General features: G+C 40.8%; 1 protein-coding gene across 1 annotated transcript; it reads left to right on the top strand.

Moving 5' to 3' along the window:
- Window positions 1-365: 365 nt before the first annotated feature.
- On the top strand, window positions 366-21,441 carry RGS21 (regulator of G protein signaling 21). The gene is made up of 4 exons (XM_019500177.1): window positions 366-418; window positions 1,472-1,548; window positions 16,208-16,374; window positions 21,235-21,441. Exons 1-4 carry the CDS (start codon window positions 366-368, stop codon window positions 21,439-21,441), a joined length of 504 nt encoding a protein of 167 aa, XP_019355722.1.
- The last annotated feature ends 633 nt before the right edge of the window (window positions 21,442-22,074 follow it).

A 22,074-nucleotide genomic window follows, 5' to 3' on the forward strand; every position in this document is an offset into this window, starting at 1 on the left:
CTAGTTAATATATTTGTGAAGGATAGTATAAATGCTCCCAGGTATTTGTTCTAGAATACAAGTAATGGTTTATCTCAGTTAATTCCTTAGGTTTACCATAAACATTTGTTATTGGCATTCAGATTCATTTAAGGTAGAAGAGCCTACTGTGCATATGGCTCAGGCTTTGTCTTCCCTAGGAAAATAAAAGGTGAAGTTTTATCATGTTGAAATTTACTGTGGACAATACAAATTATAGCTTTAACATGAATTAGCTGGTCAAGATATATCCTAAACCCAGATTTCATGCTCAGTCAACAACTTGCCCTGTTTACATTAAGCATTTCACATATTAGTAAACAATACACCTTTTTCCTAGTGTAGACATGGACTTAGAAATATATGCAGTTGAGTTGCATAGTCATTTCCCTATGCATATGTAAAGTACTTCATGGTGAAATGCTAAATTATCAGTGATAGGTGGCTTAAAGAGAACCTAAACTAAATACAGTGTACTATAAATATGACTGCCCAGTCAACTCTTCAGCAAACTGCCCATTTTTTAGAAAATATAGCCAGCCTAATAAAACAAAACAAAAAAAAATCACTTGTATGCTTTTCACTAGATATCCTCTAGAGTGGAAGACACATGTAATAATGTGCGTTGTTTGTTGAAAAGAAAATTGATAATACCTTAGATAATGAAAAAGTCTATGTTTTAGATCAGACTGCACGTATATCAGTTCAAAATGTGTGTTTCCTTTGAAGGAATGTGTGCTGAAAATTATAAACTAGTTTGGAAAAGTGCTTATTCTTGCCTGACAGGTGCCTAGATTTAGATAAATCAGCCCAGAAGGGAGAATTGATTGAGCTAATTGGATTCATTCTTGTGCTTTCTAAAGGATGGGGAGGAGAAACCTTCAACACTGAAGGGAAACAAAAAAAGAGAAAGACTATTACAGTTTTAATAAATACTTAATCAAAACCCAGTTGAGAACCAAAAGTATGAACTGATCCAATTCCTCATAACACTAAGAAATCTAGACATAGCCCATTTATCACACTGCTGCTAGCATGATAGCTTTTTAGATAGTTCTAGTCATTCTAAGCAAAAAAATGTCATATAAATTAATGGTTAATCTATTCAAAGTTAAGAAGAAATTCAGTATTCTACTACTCAACAGTAAGTAACATCACTCCTATTCCTTTATTATACTTCAACCAATTGCAAACATTATTGCTACTGTCATCTAGATTAACAATCAAGTTGCCAATGTCAAATTACATTCAGTTTTATGGTGCTATATGGTTATCTGCACACTAAAGAGAGTCATATGTTTTGTTGACCTTTTTCTGTTTGATATAAAGTGCAATGCTCTACCTAACTCATCTTACTTCATTAATGATGTAGCCTTAAACTAGTGTTTCAAGTACTATAAAAACTGCCATAGAATACATAGGCAAAAGATCACAATGCTATTTTCAAGGGTAGATGTTGTTTTCACAGGTCAACCACTAGGGAAACAATGGCATGGTCTGAATCTGTGGATACTGTGCTGGCTAATAAAGGTAAGAAGCACCTATAACTGTTAAAAACAAAATCACCCTGTTTACCTCAACTCACTGAAAGCTTTGACACTGGCTTCAACAGGATCAAAACCAAAGATCTTTTCATCAAATGGCAATTTAACCTGAATGTGCCACCTAGGACACATCCCTACATGCAGGGGTGTGTGCTTACAGTGGCAAAAAAATGTCACGGCACAAATTTGTTTTGCTACTTTCTGCTGCTGCGCACGCCCCTGCATGTAGGTTTTGGTGCAGGGCAGAATGCCTGGCGTTGGGGAAACTGCTGTTTTCCCACTTCTCCCAGCTCCCAGTGTGCTGGAGGAGCCAAGGCAGAACTAGAGATGGGGAAACACTCTAGCCAACAGGCAGAGTGTCTCCCTGGAGGACTGAGCCTCTCTGTCTGCCAGTGCATGTTCCTGTTGTGTGCACTGAGCCACTTTTTTCACTGCATTTTTTTTTGTTACCAGGATTTCCCAGTAGCATATTTTGCCCCCACACTGCAAATTTTCAGTGTGAGGTATGTTTTAGTATTCTGGGCATGCAATTTGTGGTGCCACAAAGAGGTTAAATATACATGAGGCCAAGTTTTGTCTTCAACTACAGCCCCACTGAGGATTTTAGTAGCATTCTGAACTGTAATATAGGATCATTCTCAAGTATTTAGCACTTCAACTTAAGTTGTTCCATCCAAAGAAGTGGGAGTTTTCTGCAGCTACACAGTCAGCCCTAACTAAAAATGAAATTCTCTACAATTTCAAGATTAGAACAATGTATTTGATAAGTAGGCTATCACAGTCCGGTTATATGTGCTTTAAAATGGACCACTAAGACCCTAAATTGTCTGAAGATGTAATATGAGATAATACAGTGATTAATGTAAAAACTATGTCCACAATGAAAACATTGCAGTATCAGGCACTACATTTGTTATCCAACTGGAGTAGTACAGTAGCTAATATAGACTGAAATAAGATTGAGACCTGTGGTATAGCACTGCTTAACCAAGCCAGTGAGAGGAAACAGAGCTTTCCCTCTGATTTAAGTAGAAGAATGAAGCAATATTCATCTCCCTAACAAAACTTACCATCTTAATTGAGTTTCCTGTGCAATTTAAAGGAATTTATATTCTGCCATCTTAGAGACCCCTGACAGATATTAATTTAAACCTGCAATTGGATATGAGGAATTTTATCCTGGATCCCAAAAATAGCATGTCCTGCTAGGCCAGATGTCCAAGGACTCTCATAGATTCATAGATGCTAGGGTTGAAAGGGACCTCAACAGATCATCAAGTCCGACCCCCTGCCTAGGCAGGAAAGAGTGCTGGGGTCAGATGACCCCAGCCGGCTGCCTATCCAGCCTTCTTTTAAAGACCCCCCAAGATAGGGGAGAGCACCACCTCCTTTGGAAGCTCATTCCAAACTTTGGGCACCCTTACCGTGAAGAAGTTCTTCCTGATGTCTAACCTAAATCTGTTCTCTGTCAGTTTGTGACCATTGTTCCTTGTTGCCCCAAGAGATGCCCTGGTGAACAGAGTATCTCAGATTCCTTGCTGCACCCCCACTTATGAATTTGTAGGCAGCCACAAGATTACCTCTCAGCCTTCTCTTGCAGAGGCTGAAGAGGCCCATGTCCCTTAGACTCTCTTCATAGGGCTTGACCTGCAAACCCTTAACCATATGAGTAGCCCTCCTCTGGACCCTCTCAAGTCTATCGCAATCCTTCTTAAAGTACGGCGCCCAAAACTGGATGATGTACTCCTCCTGCGGTCTGACCAATGCCACATAGAGGGGAAGTATCACCTCATTGGTTCTATTTGTCATGCATCTGATGATGCATGATAAAGTGCGATTAACTTTGCTGATGATTTCATTACACTGATGACTCATATTCATCTTGGAGTCCCCTATGGCTCCGAGATCCTTTCCACTTCTGTGCTGCTGAGAGGGTCATTTCCCAGCCAGTAGGTGTGCTGAATATTTTTACGCCCTAGGTAAAAATACTGACCCAACCACTACCACTATCCGGGTGCAACCCCCAAGCCAATTTTCCACGCACCGGACTGTGTAATCATCTAAGTCACAGCCTCTTAATTTATTTATGAGAATGGGATGAGATACTGTATCAAAGGCCTTCCTAAAATCCAAGTATATGACATCCATCTCTACTCTTACATCTAAGCGTTTTGTGGCCTGGTCATAAAAGGAAACCAGATTAGTCAGGCATGATCTACCTGCTACAAATCCATGCTGGTTGCCCTGCTGCATTATTTTTCCTGCTGGACATGCACAAATATGATTCTTAATAATCTTTTCAAAGACCTTTCCAAGGATAGAGGTGAGAGGTGTCATTGCAGGCCATGTTATTTTTGGGATCTGAGATAAAAGTTCCTCAGATCCTATCATGCACCTGGATCTTTAGAGCCAATGCCAGGCTGCACAGCACAACTTTAAACTTGCTGGAACATGCGGATCCTATCAGTTCCTCATGCTCGGGGACCTTTAAAACTCTACTGTGCAGCCTGACATGAGACACAAATTTGAAGCCAGGAAGTTTAAAGCTATGCCATAGACCCTGACATTGGGCTGCACAGTGTGGCTTTATAGTAACATTAAACTAAACTAAACTAAACTAAACTAAACTAAAGCATGATGCAAAACAGTCATAAAGATGCTCCCCATTAAATAATGTGGAACATCTTTATGGCTTCTTTGCCATTTTTATCATATGACACATTGGCTGAATATGTGGCATGTTACAGTTTATCATACAATAAATGTGATACCTTACTGGACCCCTAATTTGTAGTTATGCAGAATACATTAACCTTCCATCAGATGACTAGAGATGAGAAGAGAAATAGTAAATGGAAGTGAAACTGGGGCAAGTCAAGGGGCAAGTCTAAATAGGATGTGTTGCCATTGAATGTGGCACAAAAATGATCAGAAGTGAGGCACCAAAAAAGCAGCCCTCCTTCACTTCTCATATGTTAACTTAGTTATGCATCAGAGATATGACATAATTAAATAATATTCATATGTAATATAAGATAGTGCATGGTCTTGAATTGGGGTTTGTTTAGTTTGTTTGTGTTTTTTTTCTTAATCAAAAAGGTCCAGCATATCTTTACTAAGACTACATCAGCAATAAATCCCCGGTGCTTATGAGAAGGTGCTGCCAAGCATACTCCATCTACCCACTCCCATCTGTACCAAACCCAGAAATGAGGTGATAAAACTGTGCCAGAGGTGCCCCCTGCCACTGGACTCAAAACCTGTCTCTGGTATGCTTGGAAGTGACAGCAGAGGACATGCCTTCAAATGGCTTCATCTCATTTCCAGGTTTGGTAGAGCTGAGTGGGAGCACCAGTGTAGACATTTAGAGCAGTGGTGTAGCAATGTGGCCAGGTGCCCAGGGCAGCTAGCACATGCAGGACAGTGAAAACATCTGGTTACCACTGCTGGCGCAACTACACAGGTACTGCAGCAGTCTTTTTTTCCCACTCTACTCCCCTCAAGTCAGCTCCCAGGATGGCTGCCCCAAGCCCCCCACCCTAGGTATACCACTGACTTAAAGTGAGAATGAAAATCAGACCAGGGGTATGTCTATACTATATTTCCTGAAGTGACAGCAAGGCCTTTCTGAGCTGGCTCAAAGCTAGCTTGCTAGGGTAGCATCAGAGGCACAAAGTACATGGGCTGCAAAGTCTGCTTGAGAAAGTGGGTAAGTACTTGATTATTAACCCTTACTGAGTTCTGTGCTACCACAGTTATATCGCTAGCAGTATCTGAACTAGCTACTTCAGGAAAACTTGAGTATACCTACACATGCTGAACTCTGGCAGTCTCCCACTTTTTCCAGGCAAAAGAGTATGAAGGGGCTTTTGCATAGCTGAGATAAAACCTAAAGGCAGAGAAAAAATGTGAAACTGTCAGCATGACATATTCTGCTTTCTCAAAGATATTTTTAGATATAATCAGCATATTTGTGCTATACCTTTGCATTTTAACCAAAAGTACAGCTTTCCTTAGGTACCACTGAAAACATGACATGGTTGGCAACAAACCTATTTTAGGCCCTAATCTTGAAAACACATATGATTAAATTTACACATTTCATCAGACCTACTCATGCTGAAAGTTAACAACACAAAAAGCATAACAGAAGTGAGGTTTCAAATGAAAATTTCAGCAACCTATATAATACAACTGATTCTTGCTGTATTGTTATATCTACTCTGTACTAAATTAGCCACATATGAACAAAAAATATGTGCTAAGCTGTTTCTTTTACAAAATTAGAAAAAAAAATCTTCATGTGCTCTTTGCATTGGCTCCTTTTCAAATAAATACAAACTCTCTTTTGAATGTTCAAAGCCATCTTCCCAGTAGAGAGAGCTATTTCCAAATCATCTTTCAATCCCCAACCAATTTTGATTATGGACCCATTCAAATTACTGCTTGCAAGTAATTTTCTCTCCCCTATCTTCCATTTTTCCTCTCTCCTCACTCATGCTCAATAGCAATTGAACAGTTTGGACTGAGCAGTTCAGATGATGCATCATTACAAGTTGTGCTTCCTGACCTTGGTTTCCTTACTACAAGACCTATTTATATATTAAATTAGATGCTAAGAGTTGCTGAGCAGCAGCTACTACTACAGGAATAGTTGAATAAGGCTCAACCTTTGTATGCAATGAAGCCAGACTCATAATTTGGATTTGCCTCCTAGAAAGGAGGTTGTAATGTGTTGTTATTTTCTGTGTATTTCAGTAATATGCATTACCAGCACACAGGCCCAGGTCCTATTATGACCCATGCTATGTGCAGAGTATAAGATAGCTCTCAATTCAAAGAGCCACACTTTTTTTCCTTCTTTTCATCCCTCCACTGTTTTTTGCCTGGTGGAAACTCCACCCACTACCATTGACATAGCTGTAAAAGTTTTGAGGACTTCAGTGGGGGCAGGCTCTGCCACAATTCAACTACAGGTAGTCAAAAGTCCCATCATCATCATTCATTCCTATTTCAGTGCCCATTGCATCACAAATTCTAAATGGATTGCTTGAACTTAATGAATATCTCTGCATTTACATTACAGTTGCCAGATGGAGTTTTCAATTGAATGTCTTAAAACCTGAATTTAAATTGCATTCTTAAATGTTCCCTTCTCAAATGCATGGACTTTAAATAAAAATACAGCTTCATTTCCCCAAAATGAGTTCTAAATTTTCACAAACTGTCTCAGGATCAGTTTGAAATGGATTTCCTTGATGTGAGAAATTTGTTTTCAAATGACAAGATTTGTAATGATTATTGAAGCAGTGCAGTACATAGAGGTTCCAATGTAGATCAAGATACTAGCATGGCAGGCTACGTAGAGTGAATGACAGACCTAACCTTAAATAAGTTATAAATGGATAAAGCAAAGGGTAGAAGGAAAGAAAGGCCATTATCCTTGGTTAACTGATGAAGAACTGGGTAACAGAAATAGTAAAGTCCACCCTGGAAATTCGCTAGTCAGGTATTGAATTTGAATGTCCAAAGTGTTGTATCAGTGCTGCAATCCCTAAAGTCCTCCTTACGTGTAGAACTCTTATATAAATTACAGTCATGTAAACAGCAGAACATTAAGGTTTTTCATGCATTGTAGCTAGTAATCAAATTAAAATTTAGTTTCCAAGTACAAAATTCACCAACATTTGTTGGGAAACCTTTCTCAGGAACCCAGCATTTCTTCAGTGGGAGCTCAGCTGAGTGAAGATTATTGGATCAACTTCCAATGCTAAAATTTAATTATGCTGATATTAAATTCAGAGCACAAAAACCAGTCCTCAGTTATACTCGAACACTGTAGGGCAGAGCTGTACTGCTACCCAGCACATTCATAAATGGCAGATAGTGGAATGACGTTCAGGGAAGGTTAGCTGTGAAATAAACAGGGGTAACTGACAAATAAGCAGTCATGGACCAAGCAATGGCAGCACCACTAGGATGTGGTAAGGACAGCAGATGGCAATGATTTTCCTCCTGGAGAGCCACATATATGCTCTGACAGTGCTGTGACATGGCAAATACTGGTTGCCACTATAATAAGCCGGCCCAGCCCCCAGGCATGGATCTACAAATCCTCAAATGAAGAGCAGGCAGAAGAAGATGTCAGAATCAAAATGACTGTGAATACAGATGCAGGCTGCAGTGGAACAAGATCCCCAGTTGTCTTGGTCTTCTTACTATTGGATCAAGGTCCCATTCTGTCAAAAGCTGTGTGAAACCTGATGTGCAACAGTTCCTTCACAAAAAATGAAGTCACGCACAGGTGTATTCCATGAAAACAGCTTTTCCCACACATTCCTCAAGCCCTTTGGCAACCAGCTAATGGTGACAGGAGCAGGATTGTGTGGTCTGAAAGCTCCTAATTATGAACTGGCATGAAAGCAGCAGTTACAAGAAGGTCATCTAGCACTCGGAAAAGACTGGAGAGAAATTCAATGGCTGTAACTGTGACTGAGCAACCCTCTTCAAGATCTGCTCTTCTCACCATACATGAGAAGGAATTATGAAAGGTGTCCTAAACATAGCCTGTCCCATACAGTATTCTGTATTTCTTCCTGACTGGATAACCGCATCTGGTGGGATCACCTTTACTACAGTTGAAAATACCAGTGAAGATACATCATCATTTTTGGGACTTGGAACGTCAGGACCCCCATAGACAACCCTAATAGTGAACTCCCAGAGCACTGCACTGTAATTATGGGCCAAGAACTCAAGCAACACAACATCAATGTAGCTGCACTGTGTGAGACCCAGCAAGCAGGAGATGGACAGTTCAAAGAACATGGAAGTGGCTACCTTCTTCTGGAAGGGTAACCAGGAAGGCAAATGTTGACTTCATGGAGTTGGTTTTGCCATTAAGAAGGAACTCATAAACTAACTCAGTAAATTTCCTATTGGAATTAATAAGCACCTCATGACACTCCATCTTAAACTGGCAGGGAATCAATATGCCTCTGTCATCAGCGTGTATGCCCCAACTCTTGACACTGTCGATGAAACCAAGGAGGACTTCTATGCCAACCTTGACCAAGTCCTCTCTGCCATTCTGGAGGGCAACAGACTTACTCTTCTCAGTGATTTCAAAGCCAGAGTTGGAAGGGACTCTAATCTCTGGAACAGAACCATTGGTAAGGAAGGAGTAGGAAAGCTCAACTCCACTGGCATCCTTTTCTTGACCAAATGCACAGAACATGGGTATCACCAACACCCTGTTCTGCAAGAAAAACAAGCACAAGACATCATGGCAACACCCACAATCTAAGCATTGGCACTTGATTAACTATTATATCATCTGTGCCTAGGATCACAAAGATGCCCACATCACCCAAGCTATGCTAGGAGCTGATGACTGCTGGACTTATCACTGACTCATCCACTCAGTTATGTCATTCAAGATGGCTCCCAAATGATGGATGCAGTAGAAGCAATGCCAAAGGAAGATGAACACTGAAAGACTCAAGGACCTAAGCAAGCAAGACCTCTTCTACCAGTACCTCAACAAAAAACTGGTGAATTCTAATCAACAAGAATGGGATAATTCCAGCAGTGTGTGAGGTGCCCTTAAGGCCACCATCATCAGTGCCTGTGTTGAGACACTTGGATTCTCTACTAGAAAACATCAAGACTGATTCAATGAGAATGATTGGGAGATCCAAGAATTGATTGATTGCAAGTGCAAGACCTTTTTTCTTAGCTAAATGACCACAAATCCAAGCAAAGAAATTGAATTTCCAACAAGCCAAGGTAGGGGTCCAAAGGAGAACCTGTGATATGAAGAAGAAATGGTAGGAAGACAAGGCTAAGGAGATTAAATTTCTTGCTGACGTTCATAATATGCAGTTTTTTCAGTGCCACCAAAACCATCTAAGGTCCAAGCACTCAGCGACCAACCCTCTCGAGACCTAAGGATAGAGGGGACATGATCAAGGAAAGGGGAGCTATCATTGCTTGTTGGAAGGAGCATTTTGAAGACCTTCTACATTGAGATTCTGCTGTGGATAAGAGTGTTCTCAACTCCATCCTACAACACCCAGTCAGAGATGATCTTGGAATCTCTCTAACCCTTGACAAGGTGAGGAAAGCCATCAAGCAGATGAAGGACAGCAAGGCATCTGGAGTGGATGGAATCTCTGCTAAAATCTTCAAACAGGGGGGAGGAGAACTCAGATAACAGTTTCATGCCCTCATCTTAAGAAACTGGAATGATGAGGAAATCCCAGGTGACCTGAGATGCCATGATTCAAGAAAGGAGACAAGTCTGACGGTAGAAACTACAGAAGGATCACCTTGCTATCTACCACAGGAAAGATCATTGTGAGAACCCTCCTGAACCATCTCCTTCCACTGGCTGAAGAGTTCCTCCTGGAATCTCAGTGTGGATATAGGACATCAAGAGATGCAACTGATGTGAACTTCACAGCTCACTAGGTGCAGGAGAAATACTGAGAACAACATAAGTCTCTCTACGGTGCCTTCTTTGACCTCAAGCAAGCTTTTGACTGTCAGTCAAGATTTGTGGAGGATCCTTCTGAAGTATGGATGCCCACTAAAATTTTTCAGTCCTCTGCCTGCTCTATGTATGTAGTATGTGAGCAGTGGTTCTCAGTAATGGTTCTATCACAGATCCCTTTGAGGTTAAAATGGTAATTAAGCAAGGCTGCCTCATCACTCCAGCGCTCTTCTCAACATTACTTGCCACGATGCTACCTCTGACCACCAACAAGCTTCCAGCCAGACTGAAACAAAACTACTGAATGGATGGTAAGCTGCTTAAATTCAGCTGACTCCAAGCCAAAACCAGGACCACCCCAACCTCAAACATTGAGCTCCAGTATGGTTACTTGGAAACAGACCTTCAAGCAATCATCAAAGTCTTTACCAGGCATACAAAAATATGGGACTGATGCTTAACATTAAGAAGACTAAGGTCCTCCATCAACAAACTCCTAATGAACAGTCCCCAGCTCTGGTAATCCAGATCCATGGTGAGACTGGAGAATTTTGAGTATTTTCGGTTCCTTGGAAGCCATCTCATGGAAGACTGACATCAATGAAGAAATACAGCATCATCTCAAATGTACAAGTACAATCTTGGGATGCCTGAAGAAATGGGTGTTCGATTATTGCAACATCGGATCCGAAACCAAGCTCATGGTTTATCAAGCAGTCATGATCCCCACTTTGCTGTACAGAGGTGAGACATAGACAATGTACAGGAGACATCTAAATTTGTTGGAGAAGTACTATCAATGCTGCCTGTATAAGTTCCTCTGAATCCACCAGAAAGACAGATGAACCAACATTAGCATTCTCCTGCAAGCAAACACCATGAATATTCAGGGAATGATCATCCAGTGTCAACTTTGTTGCGCCGGCCATGCCACCTGAATGTCTGACTCCAGAGTCCTGAATCAAGTTTTATTTTCCCAACTCAGCCAAGGCTGGGAGGAGGACAGATAAGGCATTTCAGGGATGTCCTCAAGGCCAACTTAAAAAAATGCAACATTGATTTCAACTTGTGGGTCACTATCACCCAGGACCACCCCAAATGGAGGAAGAGTCTGCTGTAGGGATCCCAGTACTTTGAAACCTCATGACAACAACAGGAAATGGAAAAACTGGAGCAACAGAAACAGCATGCCATGGACCAAATCAAGAATCCAGTGCCATCCTCTCACACAGAAACACATGTTCAAACTGAAGCAGAGTCTGAAGAAGTCTGGAAAAGGATAGCTAATGGCTCTTCAATTACCTCAGCCAAAATTCCTTAAGTACCTTTGACTGCATCCTATCTGTCCCTCCTGATATGAAGCCATCTAGCTTCTCTAAGTAATCCCTAACCTGTTCTGCCATTACTCTAAGCTTTTTGTCTCCTTCCCTGTTCCTGCTGCCAGCTGCACTTGTCATTTGGTACCTGTTCCCTATTTATGATAATGAAAATAAAAAAATCATAAAAACTAAAAAAGCCTTCTCTGCACTTTGTTACTAAACTGCCTTTTGCATTCTGTAAAAGGCCTATGGAATCTCTGGTTTTCCACTGACTTTTGACATAACCTTAGAATCTCTTTTTGTTGCCTGTTACATTCCTTGCTAGCTACATCTTAAATTGTGCCTTGCCCTTTCCTAATTTTCTCCCTGAAAGCCTGTGTGTCATTCTTATACTCTTTCCTGGTGGAAAGTAACTTGGGTGACCAAGTTTTCACTGGTTATTGGATTCCTTTTTGAGTTTCAACTGCTTGAAGAGATCACTGTCTAGCCAGGATTGTCTTCAGTTGCTCTTCCCCTTCTTCTTTCTCATTGAGATAGCTTGCTCATGAACCTTTAAGAAAGCCTTGTTAAAGTATAGCCTGTTCTCCTGGACTTTTTTTACCCTCAGACTTGCCTCTCAAGGGATCCTACCTAGTAGGTCCTTGAATGTGTTAATGTCTGCTTTTCTGAAGTCCAGTGGCCTTATTCTGGTGATCTCCTCCCTCCCTCCCATCATGATATTGGACTCTTATAATTGTGTGGTCATTGTCACCCAAGTTACCTTCTACCTTTCTATTCTCAGCCAAGTCCTCCTTGTTCGTGGGCGTTAAGTCAAGAAGACCTTCCTTCCTCATTGGCCTCTCTACCATCTGAAACAAAGTTATCCTCAAAACACTCCAGAAACTTAATGGACTGCTTTTACACTGCTGTGTTTCCCTTGTCCCGATAATTAAATTAAAGTATTATGTCCCAATAATTAAAGTCCTCCATGAAAACCAAGCCCTGAAATTTGAAAGCTTCTGTCAGTTGTTTCAAGAAGGCCTTGTCTACCCCTCCTCTTGGTTTGGAGACCTGTAACAGATGCCCACCATCACATCCCCCCTGCTGCTCTCAGCAGGCCTACCATCCACTTCATACTGCACCTCTGAACAGGTGTACATTGCCTTTATATATATATATATAGAGAGCAACACATCCTCTTTTTCCACTGCCTATCTTTCCTGAAGAATCTATCCCTATCTATAATTGTACTCTAGTTGATTGAACTATCCCACTGTGTCTCTTCAGTCTGCCTCCCCAAGAAACAAGGTGCATGTCTTATTGGAAGATGTGTAGTATTCAAGAAAATACTGAAAGTTATTATGCTTACAGGGAGACGATTTTAGATCATTTTGTCACTTTTGGGCGCAGGCCTCAGGAGACAGGCCTGACATATTCCCCTGGATGAAACCCTGTGCTCTAGCCACTTTTAAATCTGTTTATCAGTTGCCTTAACCCAAAAAAATCCAGTTTTGCTACTTACATTCCTTTTCTCTGGGTGCTTATGAGAGGGACTGATTAAAGTAACTGAAAAACCCCACCTATTCAAAACAAAGATTTATTTTTTCTTTCTCTCAGGGATGCCTCGCACACAGAGCAGAGTTAAAACAACAAACAGCACATCTACACTGATACCTTAAAGTCAACCCATTATCTGAACCTTTGCTACCTACATCACACTTTGCAGCAGGTAGCAAAGCCATCCTTAATGGGCTGTTTATCTGTTTCGCACTGCACTAGGATGAATCCCGGGCTTGTTTACTGAATACTTAGATTCATAGAAAAGTAGGGTTGAAAGGGACCTCGGGAGGTCATCTAGTTTAACCACTTGCTCAAAGTAGGACCATCCCAAACTAAATAATTCCAGCCAGGGCTTTGTTAAGCTGGGCCTCAAAAACATCCAAGGATGGAGATTCTACCACCTCTCTAGGTAACCCATTCCAGTGCTTCACTGCCCTCCTAGTGAGAAAGTTTGTCCTAATATCCAACCTAAACTTCCCTTGCTGCAACTTGAGGCTGTTGCTCCTTGTTCTGCCATCTGACACCACTGAGAACAGTCCAGCTCTTTAGAACCAACCTTCAGGTAGTTCTAGGTTATCAAAAGCTGCTATTAAATCCCACCCCCACAGTCTTCTCTTCTGCAGACTAAACAAGCTCAGTTCCTTTAGCTGCTTCTCATAAGTCATGTGCCCCAGCCCCCTAACCATTTTTGTTACCCTCCATTGGACTATCTCCAGCTTTTCCACATCCTTCTGTACTGCATGGGGGGGGGGGGGTAGAACAAAACTTTACACAATACTCCAGTGTAGAATAGAGAGGAATAATTAAATAATTACTTCCCTCTATCTCCTGACAATGCACCTCCTAATGAAGCCCAATATGCTGTTAACCTTCCTGGCAACAAGGGCACACTGTTGACTCATATTCAGCTACTTGTCCACTGTAACTCCCATGTCCTTTTCTGCAGAGCTGCTGGTTAGCCAGTTGGTCCCAAGCCTATAGTGGTGCATGGGATTCTTCTCTCCTAAATGCAGGTCTTTGTGCTTCTCAATGTCAAGCCTCATGAGATACTTGTAAGCATCAGTCTGAAGATTATACCTGTTCTCCTTCTGGCTTTTCTCTACTTGGTGACAATAGAAAAAGGAAATAGGGTACAAAGGGGCTGGAAGATGAAAACAGGGAGTTGTGCTTGAGGCTTGCATGCGAAGGTAAGTCCCAATGCTGTGAAGGAAGGGGGAAACTAGGAGGTGAGTGGAGGGACGGACTGCTAGCGTAGAAGGGGGATGAGCTAAAGAACAGACAGTATAGACCAGGAGTAGGCAACGTTTTTTGGCCGGAGTGCCGAAAAAACCACAATGTCTACCTTGGAAGGTGCTGGAGTGCCGGCCTACCAGAAAAACAAAATTGGGGGGGTGGGGGGGGGGGAGAGGGGGTGTACATGGCAGGACACACTGCATATTAGTATATTTAATAATCATAAATGTTGCCTTTGTTATGTATTCCTTTTTTGTTGAGCATGTTGCAATAAGAGAGAAAAAAAGACACGTAAGAGAAAGAGGAGAGAGGAAAAAAAAGGAAAGCATTGAGAGAACCAGACACATGCACACAGAGAACCACATGCACAAACACAGAGAGCCAGAACACACCCAGAACAGACACATGCATGCGCACATCCAGAACCAGACACATGTGTGTGCACACAGGCAGACAGGACCAGACAGAGGCAGACAAACACACAGAACCAGATGCACAGTCACACAGAACTGGGCTCCTGGGCCACTGGACAAAGTCCACTCTGAGGCATGCATGCACCCGCCGGTATGGAGATAATGCCAGAGCAAGGAGCAGATGATTGCAGCCTCCCGGCTGCAGCCAGACCAGGCTCTGGGTACCTGCTGCCAACCACAGCTGGGCTTGCAGCTGCCCAGCTGCCTACTGGGAGCAGCCCAGGCTTCGTGGCTGGCAGCAGCTGCCTAGAGCACAGGCCGGCAGTGGCATGCTGAGCAAAATGGCCTCATGTGCCATGCTCAGCACACATGCCAGGGGTTGCTGACCCCTGGTATAGACAAATGATTTTCAACCAGTGTGCCATGTCACCCTGGGGTGCAGCAAAATCTTTTGAAGGGTCCCAGGAGGTATAAAGAGATAAGCAGGTGTGAAATGATAAAATGCAGGCTCAAGGTTCTCCCTGCTTGTCCACTGCTCCTCCCCCAATGTCTGGTCCCTGTGCAAGGAAGTAAGCACAGTAATAAATAGATTTTTTTTTAATGAGTTGATGCTTAATACACAGGAGTTACAGAGAGCTGCTTTGAATCAAATGAGGGCAGGACTTAAATCTAAAAAGGTTGAGAACTTCTGGTATAGACAAATGTGTGCAGGGGATTGAGGGGGGAAGTATATTCAACCCTACCTATCAGTACAGACAAAGCAAAAAGTCCTTCCTTTCACCTAAACTTCAATCTTTCCTTGAGAGCATTGCAAGTTTCCCTCAGACGAGATAAACCATATCTCTGCCTGAGAGAAGCAGACTGTCATGTCAGAGAATGTTTTTTTCTGTCTCTGTATCTCAATCAATATAGGTATCAGCCTCAGTCTACTGACAGCCCTCTTACTCTTTCATTAAGTTTAGCATCTTTCAAGTATAGGATTTCCTAGGCTATGGTAAAGGAAGACAACTAGGCCACACCCCAGTTAATATAGATAGGTATTTCAAATAGGAGCCTTATCTTTGTCATTGTTCCATATCAGATTCATTCCCTCCTTTGAGGTAACTCTTGGTAATCAGGCACAGTAATATCAAACGGATAATCAGGTGACTATGATGTTTATGAAAATAAATGCACTTATTTATAATATCACTTTCCACCACAGGTGCAACTGGTGAGATTTTGCAAGGGAGGGGTCAGCATGTCCAGCCAAGGTGGTCAGCCAAGGGGTTAATGCAGCAGCTGCTACATGCACAGAGCCTCTCACAGCCCCTACTGCAGACTGCAGTCCTGGCTTCTGCTCATCCCTTTTGCCCTGGCAACAGTCTGTGGCTGCAGGAGGAAAGCTGTAGTAACCCCCCACTACAGCAGCATCTCCTGAGCAATGTGAGGTTGATGAGGGGACCAGGGATATGAGTCCCCAGGTGCACCACTGGCCCTAGTGCTGCTGATTCCAGTTGCCAGCAACAAGGGACAGCCATAGATTTCATGGCATAATATAGTGCCATTCTGGCACATCTTTAGCATTAGTGCCCCAGGCTCATGCCCCAGTCTTCCACAGGTGGCTATGCTACTGTTCTCCATACCTCTTCTTGTTTATTTCTGCAGATGGCTTGGCTGCTTTTAGAGCATTCCTGAAGTCAGAGTTCAGCGAAGAGAACATTGAGTTCTGGTTGGCCTGTGAAGACTTCAAAAAAACAAAGTCCTCCGTTAAAATTGCCTCAAAAGCCCAAAAGATTTATTCAGAATTCATCGGGGCCGATGCTCCAAAGGAGGTAACACAGTTATTCATAAATGTGTTGGGTATCTGCGGGGGGGGCAGGAGTAAAGATCTCCATTAAGCTTAGAGGTATCCACCACTAAAATGTTCTGATGTATAGGAACAGCATCTGTAAAAATTGGTTGTGCTCAACTGTTTCCCTGGCAGGCAAGATGGGCTGTACCCAGTCCATCTGCGGGATGGATCCAGCCAGTGGGCCCAATCCAGGGTCCAGTAAGGTCCAATCCATCCACAGCAGGAGTGGGGGGCATTGTCCAACCCCAATGCAGTCACATGAGGTGGGGCATGATCCAACCCTAATCTGGCCCCGGGGTGGGCAAAATGTGGCCCGCATGTGGTCCGCCAGGCCATTCTATGTGGCCTGTGGGGCCCCTACAAAATTTAGAAAATTAATATTTATCTGCCCTGGCTGCCTTTCATGTGGCCCTCAATAGCTTGCCAAAACTCAGTAAGCAGCACTCCACCTGAAATAATTGCTCGCCCCTGGCCTAACCCCTATCTGGCCATGCAGGGCATTGAGGGGAGGCAGTACTAATTGCTAATTGGCAGTGGGGGAGGGGTGGCAGTACTGATTGCTACTGCCCCCACACTGCCAGTTTCCCAACCAATGGGGAGTCCTGCAGGCTGATGCCATGGCTCTCTGGGTCAGACCTGGGCCAAGGTCCAGAGGTATTTGGACCACCTTTGGTCTAAACCAAGAGGCATTTATGAAAAAAAAACAGCTAGAAATACAGACAAATAAACTTTCATACAATTTAAGTTCTAGCTTGGTTTTACTTCTTCATCAAGAAATATATGTTGTCTGGAGCACACAGATGCATGTATTGATTGAATAATATTTCAAGAAGACATGTTTGAGGTTCAGCTCTATGCCCAATATTTTTAGCAATGAGGAGGTCTATGTTCACTTTGCTTTGCTTTCAATTGACAATATGCTTCTTTATGATACAATAAACAACATTTCCTCTACAGAGGAGGTAGACAAGAATGTGCCAGTGACCATTATGTTTTTCATTTCCTTTAACAGTTATTTTTGATGAGATGAATTTTGAAACAACATTTCAAATATGCCTGTCATAATGTTCAATTTGATTATTATATAAGAAAATGCTTTGTGTGAATGAACAAATCTGCTAATTAATTTTCTCTATGATGTCCTCCCTCATAGGCTTTTACACTGTTATTTCGGCTTTTGATTATGACAGAGCTTTGAATGTTCATATGTCTTATGGCTGATCAAAGCTGTATTAATCATTATTAAAAACAGAAACCTTCACAAATATTGCGAGGCCAAAATCCAGGAAGGTGTTGAGTACTTGCAACTTGGAAAACAATTGGAGTTATTGCTTCCCAGGATTTGGTACATGGGAAATATGAGTGAAACTATGTAACTGTAACTGCAGACAGTAACAAAAAATACGTTATCCTAATTAAATGCTAATAGTGCGGTTTAGGAGTAAGAGAGAATTCAGTTGTCCTCACCAGTCACTTCATTTTATTTCAATTACATGCCCTTCTTCTGTGTGAGATAAAACAATACTTGGAGGGGTTTTCAAATAACAGCAGCCTAACCAATTAGATTAAGGCAGCTGATGCCTGAGTAAATTATAACAGAAGGAAAGAATTATAATAGGAATTATCTAAATTATGTTCAGTTGATATTACTGAATTGCTGAGGAGAGACAGAGCACCATAAGTCTGTGATGTTAACAAAACACATTCAAATTCAGATCTAGATATTTAGATCTAGAAATGAGGATCAAGATGCTGGAGAGGAAGTGGAATGTCCCTCTCAAGACCTTTACACAGTCTTCCTGCCTTGGTTCTCTGTGGGACTTGTGCTAAATTGATATCATTGGGAATTTGGTGCCTAAGTACCTTTCAAAATCTGGCCTTTAGGCACTTTTGAAAGCCCTTTCCTCCATTTATATTATTTGTGGGGTTTAAAAGAGGGATTTTATACTATCTCGCTTCTAGTTACTACACCATAACAGAAGCCTGCTACTATACCACTTGCATCCCAAGTCCAGATTATAGTAGTGGCATTTTTCCTACTATGTTTATACCTTTCTTTAGGCTAACCAAACCCATAAATACTTCAGCCTATGCAATGAATCAAAACTAAAACTAAAACAAAACAAAAATTGTTTCAAGAAAAAGTGGCAAGAAACAGATTAAAATCCAGGACATGATATCTGTATGATTAACAGGAATATTTTAAATATTTTTTTATCTCATTTCCGCAGAATAACTTTTTCATTTATTTTTTCTTTATTTTAGTTTTATTAAAGAACAAAGGCAAAGCCTATTGTAATTTGTCTTCTGAATTGACCAGATATGATATCGTTTATGAATATGAGTCCAAGGCAATTGATTATAATAGCTCATGGGATAATATCCAAAAAATGCTATTAGTTGGAATAGGCCAATATTGTAACAGACTATAGAAATATAGAAGGCTGATTTAATCTTTATTACCTTATTATTGATTGTTACTCTTAAATCACTTGATAACCAGTGCACATCACTTTCACATGAATTTGTTGCTTCTATGTGTAATTTTCTTTGGATAATTTCTGATAATATTTGGAGAAAAGCATATGGCTTACCCAAAAATGAAAAATAATCTTTCACATTGATAAATCCAAAGCATGTATGATATTTTGATAAAACAGCCACTTTCCAGAATAGAAAAATAGTTTACTAGTTCAGATTTAGAAACAGATAACCTGTTCAAGCATTATATATAATTTCTGAGTAGATTGTTTGGACCTTGCATTTAGGAGTAAGTGGGTGCTAAATAATACACCCATTATACCCTTCCCAAAACAGGCAGGTAGAGATTGGGTTCAGCCTTGACTTCATTCCTTCCCATTCACTGCCTAATATGAGTAAGATGAAATGTGAAGTAACACATTTTCTTTCAGGCCTATATGTCTGCAGCAAATTTATGTCCTCTGTCCCACCCCTACAACTGTCAGCTCTCTCCAAAGCATGGATGATTCATGTGAGAAGTTGAAGTTCACAATACATCTTGAAATTACTGCTGGGTTGAGGAAGCTTCTGTATCAATCCTGAGCTCGGGACTCTGCCTAAAGTCACACCCTAGCCCATTTGGGCTAAGTACAGATAGTCAAAAACCCTGAGGCTGAATTGATTCAGTCTTCACAGGCTAGTCTGAGCTGCATAGATTGAACCCATAAACAAGTGAACAGACATTCACTTTTGATTCTGGAAATGCAGCCCACAGTGGCTCAGGCCAGAAGACTAGGTGTGCTGGAGCACGCCTTCCTAGGCCAAGGATAACCCACCCACCCTTCAAACAAGGGTTCTGCAGGGGATGTGCAAAGCATCCTGGGATGCTGGGGGACTGAGTTAATTCAAATCTGGAGGGAATCTGGGACAGAATTTCAATAAACTGATTTAACTTAAATCAGTTAAGTCTGATACTACATCCATCTGGTTTATTTTAAACCAGTTTTAGCCATTTTGAAAGTGATATATATGCACTAAACATCTGTTGTGTTACAGATGTGAACCATTTTCTCATTACTTATACCAGTTTGTGTGTAATTACTGTCCCTAGCCATAGGGCAGCTTCCTCTTCAGAAGTTCCCATCAGGCTTTACAAACTTCAGTCAAGTTTCACAATAGCTGTCACATAGACAAGATAATTATTCTTACTTTATAGATGGGTAAGCTGAATCACATAGCTGGAGAACATGTTGTAGTCTGGGCTACTAGTCCAGGCTCCAGCAACTAGGAATGCAGGAACAGTTAATACTTGGGATTCTAAAATGTTTTACCACTGAGTGGAGAGGAATCATTTTGTGGGCATTTCTTTTCCCATTCCTGGGCCTTCTCTGTTTCACAGTTAATTAAGATCACTGAAACAACCACAGCAATTGTTTATGTAAAGAGCAATATTAGGAAAACATCTAATATTTGAAGCTGGAACAAGGAGGAAAACTAGTACTATGTAATTATCTTATTCTCATGGACCACAGTGTTGTCTTTTTTTATAATTAACCCTCTAAAGATAAAGTACAGAAACTCTATTTGTACTGTGAGCCACACTGATTAATACCTTTACAATTAAGATGTTACACATCTGTGATTGATATGGAGAAGAGTACTCTGCTTCGTTGATATTTATATAGCCATGGGAAGACAGGATAATTAAGATTTCCGAGTCTATGGAATTGTGTATAGTAAGGAATATCTTTTGCAAACGTTAGTTCTCAAAAAAGAAATGCAAATACTTTATTTTGGTAATATAATGCATTATCATTTTCTGCATTTATCTGTCCTTAAATAATAAGATGCAATGTTTTTCTTCTTTCTTAATAGATATCATATCTTTGGGCATCTTTACATGTTCTCTGGGACTAGAGTGGGGAGGGCAGGGTGCTTTAATTAGAGCAGCTCCAAGAGCCACTTTAATTAAAACACTTGCAGTATCTCATGTATTCAGCAACCCCATACTTCAAAATGGTAGAGGGGGGCGCTTTCAACAAGCTTTAGTTAAAGCACTTCTGCCATGATTTTGAAGCTCAAGAAAGCTGAATGCATGAGATGTGGAGGCTGCTGGAGCATCTCAACTCAATTAATCAAGTTTTCTCTGACACACTGTAATTACAGAGCAGCATCCCTGCATGTCTATGGGTACCCTTTAAGACTAGAGAAGCAAATTAAACAAATTCAGTATGCTAGAAAGCAAAGGCATGACCTTCCTCCTGTTTTGCATCAGACTGTGTTTTGAGAAGAAATTCAAATAATTATTGTGTTATATATAGATACAAACTTCAGTTCTCCAATTAAATTTAAACTAATTTCTGTCACCCTCTCTCCACAGATTAATATTGACTTTACTACCAGGGACCACATCTCACAGAATATCTCAGAACCAACCATCAACTGTTTTGATGAGGCTCAGAGATTAATCTATAGTCTCATGGCCAAGGACTCCTTCCCTAGGTTTCTAAAGTCAGAAAGTTATAAGGAACTAGTAAATAAACAGCAACAGAATAGAAACCAGAAAAGATGGCTCCCATTTTTGTGAAGAAGGTAAATGTCAAAAACACAAGGGTTATAAATCTACCTAAATATATTTCACTGCAGTTCAGTACAGAATAATATATTATTTAACTGGTTATACAGAATAGATCTAAAGCTTCCTACTGCCATATGGTTTTGAAATCCAGAATACATCTAACATCATAACTAATAGCTCCCACTGAGAATTTTTCAGTGAAACATTCTTCACTGAAAAATTCTGATGCTAAGTCAAATTTTGGGACAGGAAAAGGATCAATTTAGCTAAATTCCTTAGCATGAAAATATTTAGAAAAATAGCTAAATGATTTTATCCTTTTAAAATTAAAGTTTTCTGATTTTAAAGAGCTTTTTAGCTTGAATTTCTAAACTAAACTATAAAAATGGTTGAAATCATACTCAAAACCCCTTAATTTATTAGAACCATATTTTCCTAGATATTTTACTTGAGAAAGGTTTAACATTTTGACTTTTCGTACTGATTTGTGGAGGAAAATTTTCAAATCTCAGAAATGTGCACAGGATTAGAAAGTTCAGCTTTACTTTCTAATTTTTACTCAAAAATATTAAATATTTTACCACATTTTTCAGTTCATTAAACCATCTGAATTTATCTTCTGTCCAAGATAGGTTCATATCT

The sequence above is a fragment of the Alligator mississippiensis genome, chromosome 5 (assembly GCF_030867095.1).
Source record: "Alligator mississippiensis isolate rAllMis1 chromosome 5, rAllMis1, whole genome shotgun sequence".
Taxonomy (NCBI): domain Eukaryota; kingdom Metazoa; phylum Chordata; order Crocodylia; family Alligatoridae; genus Alligator; species Alligator mississippiensis.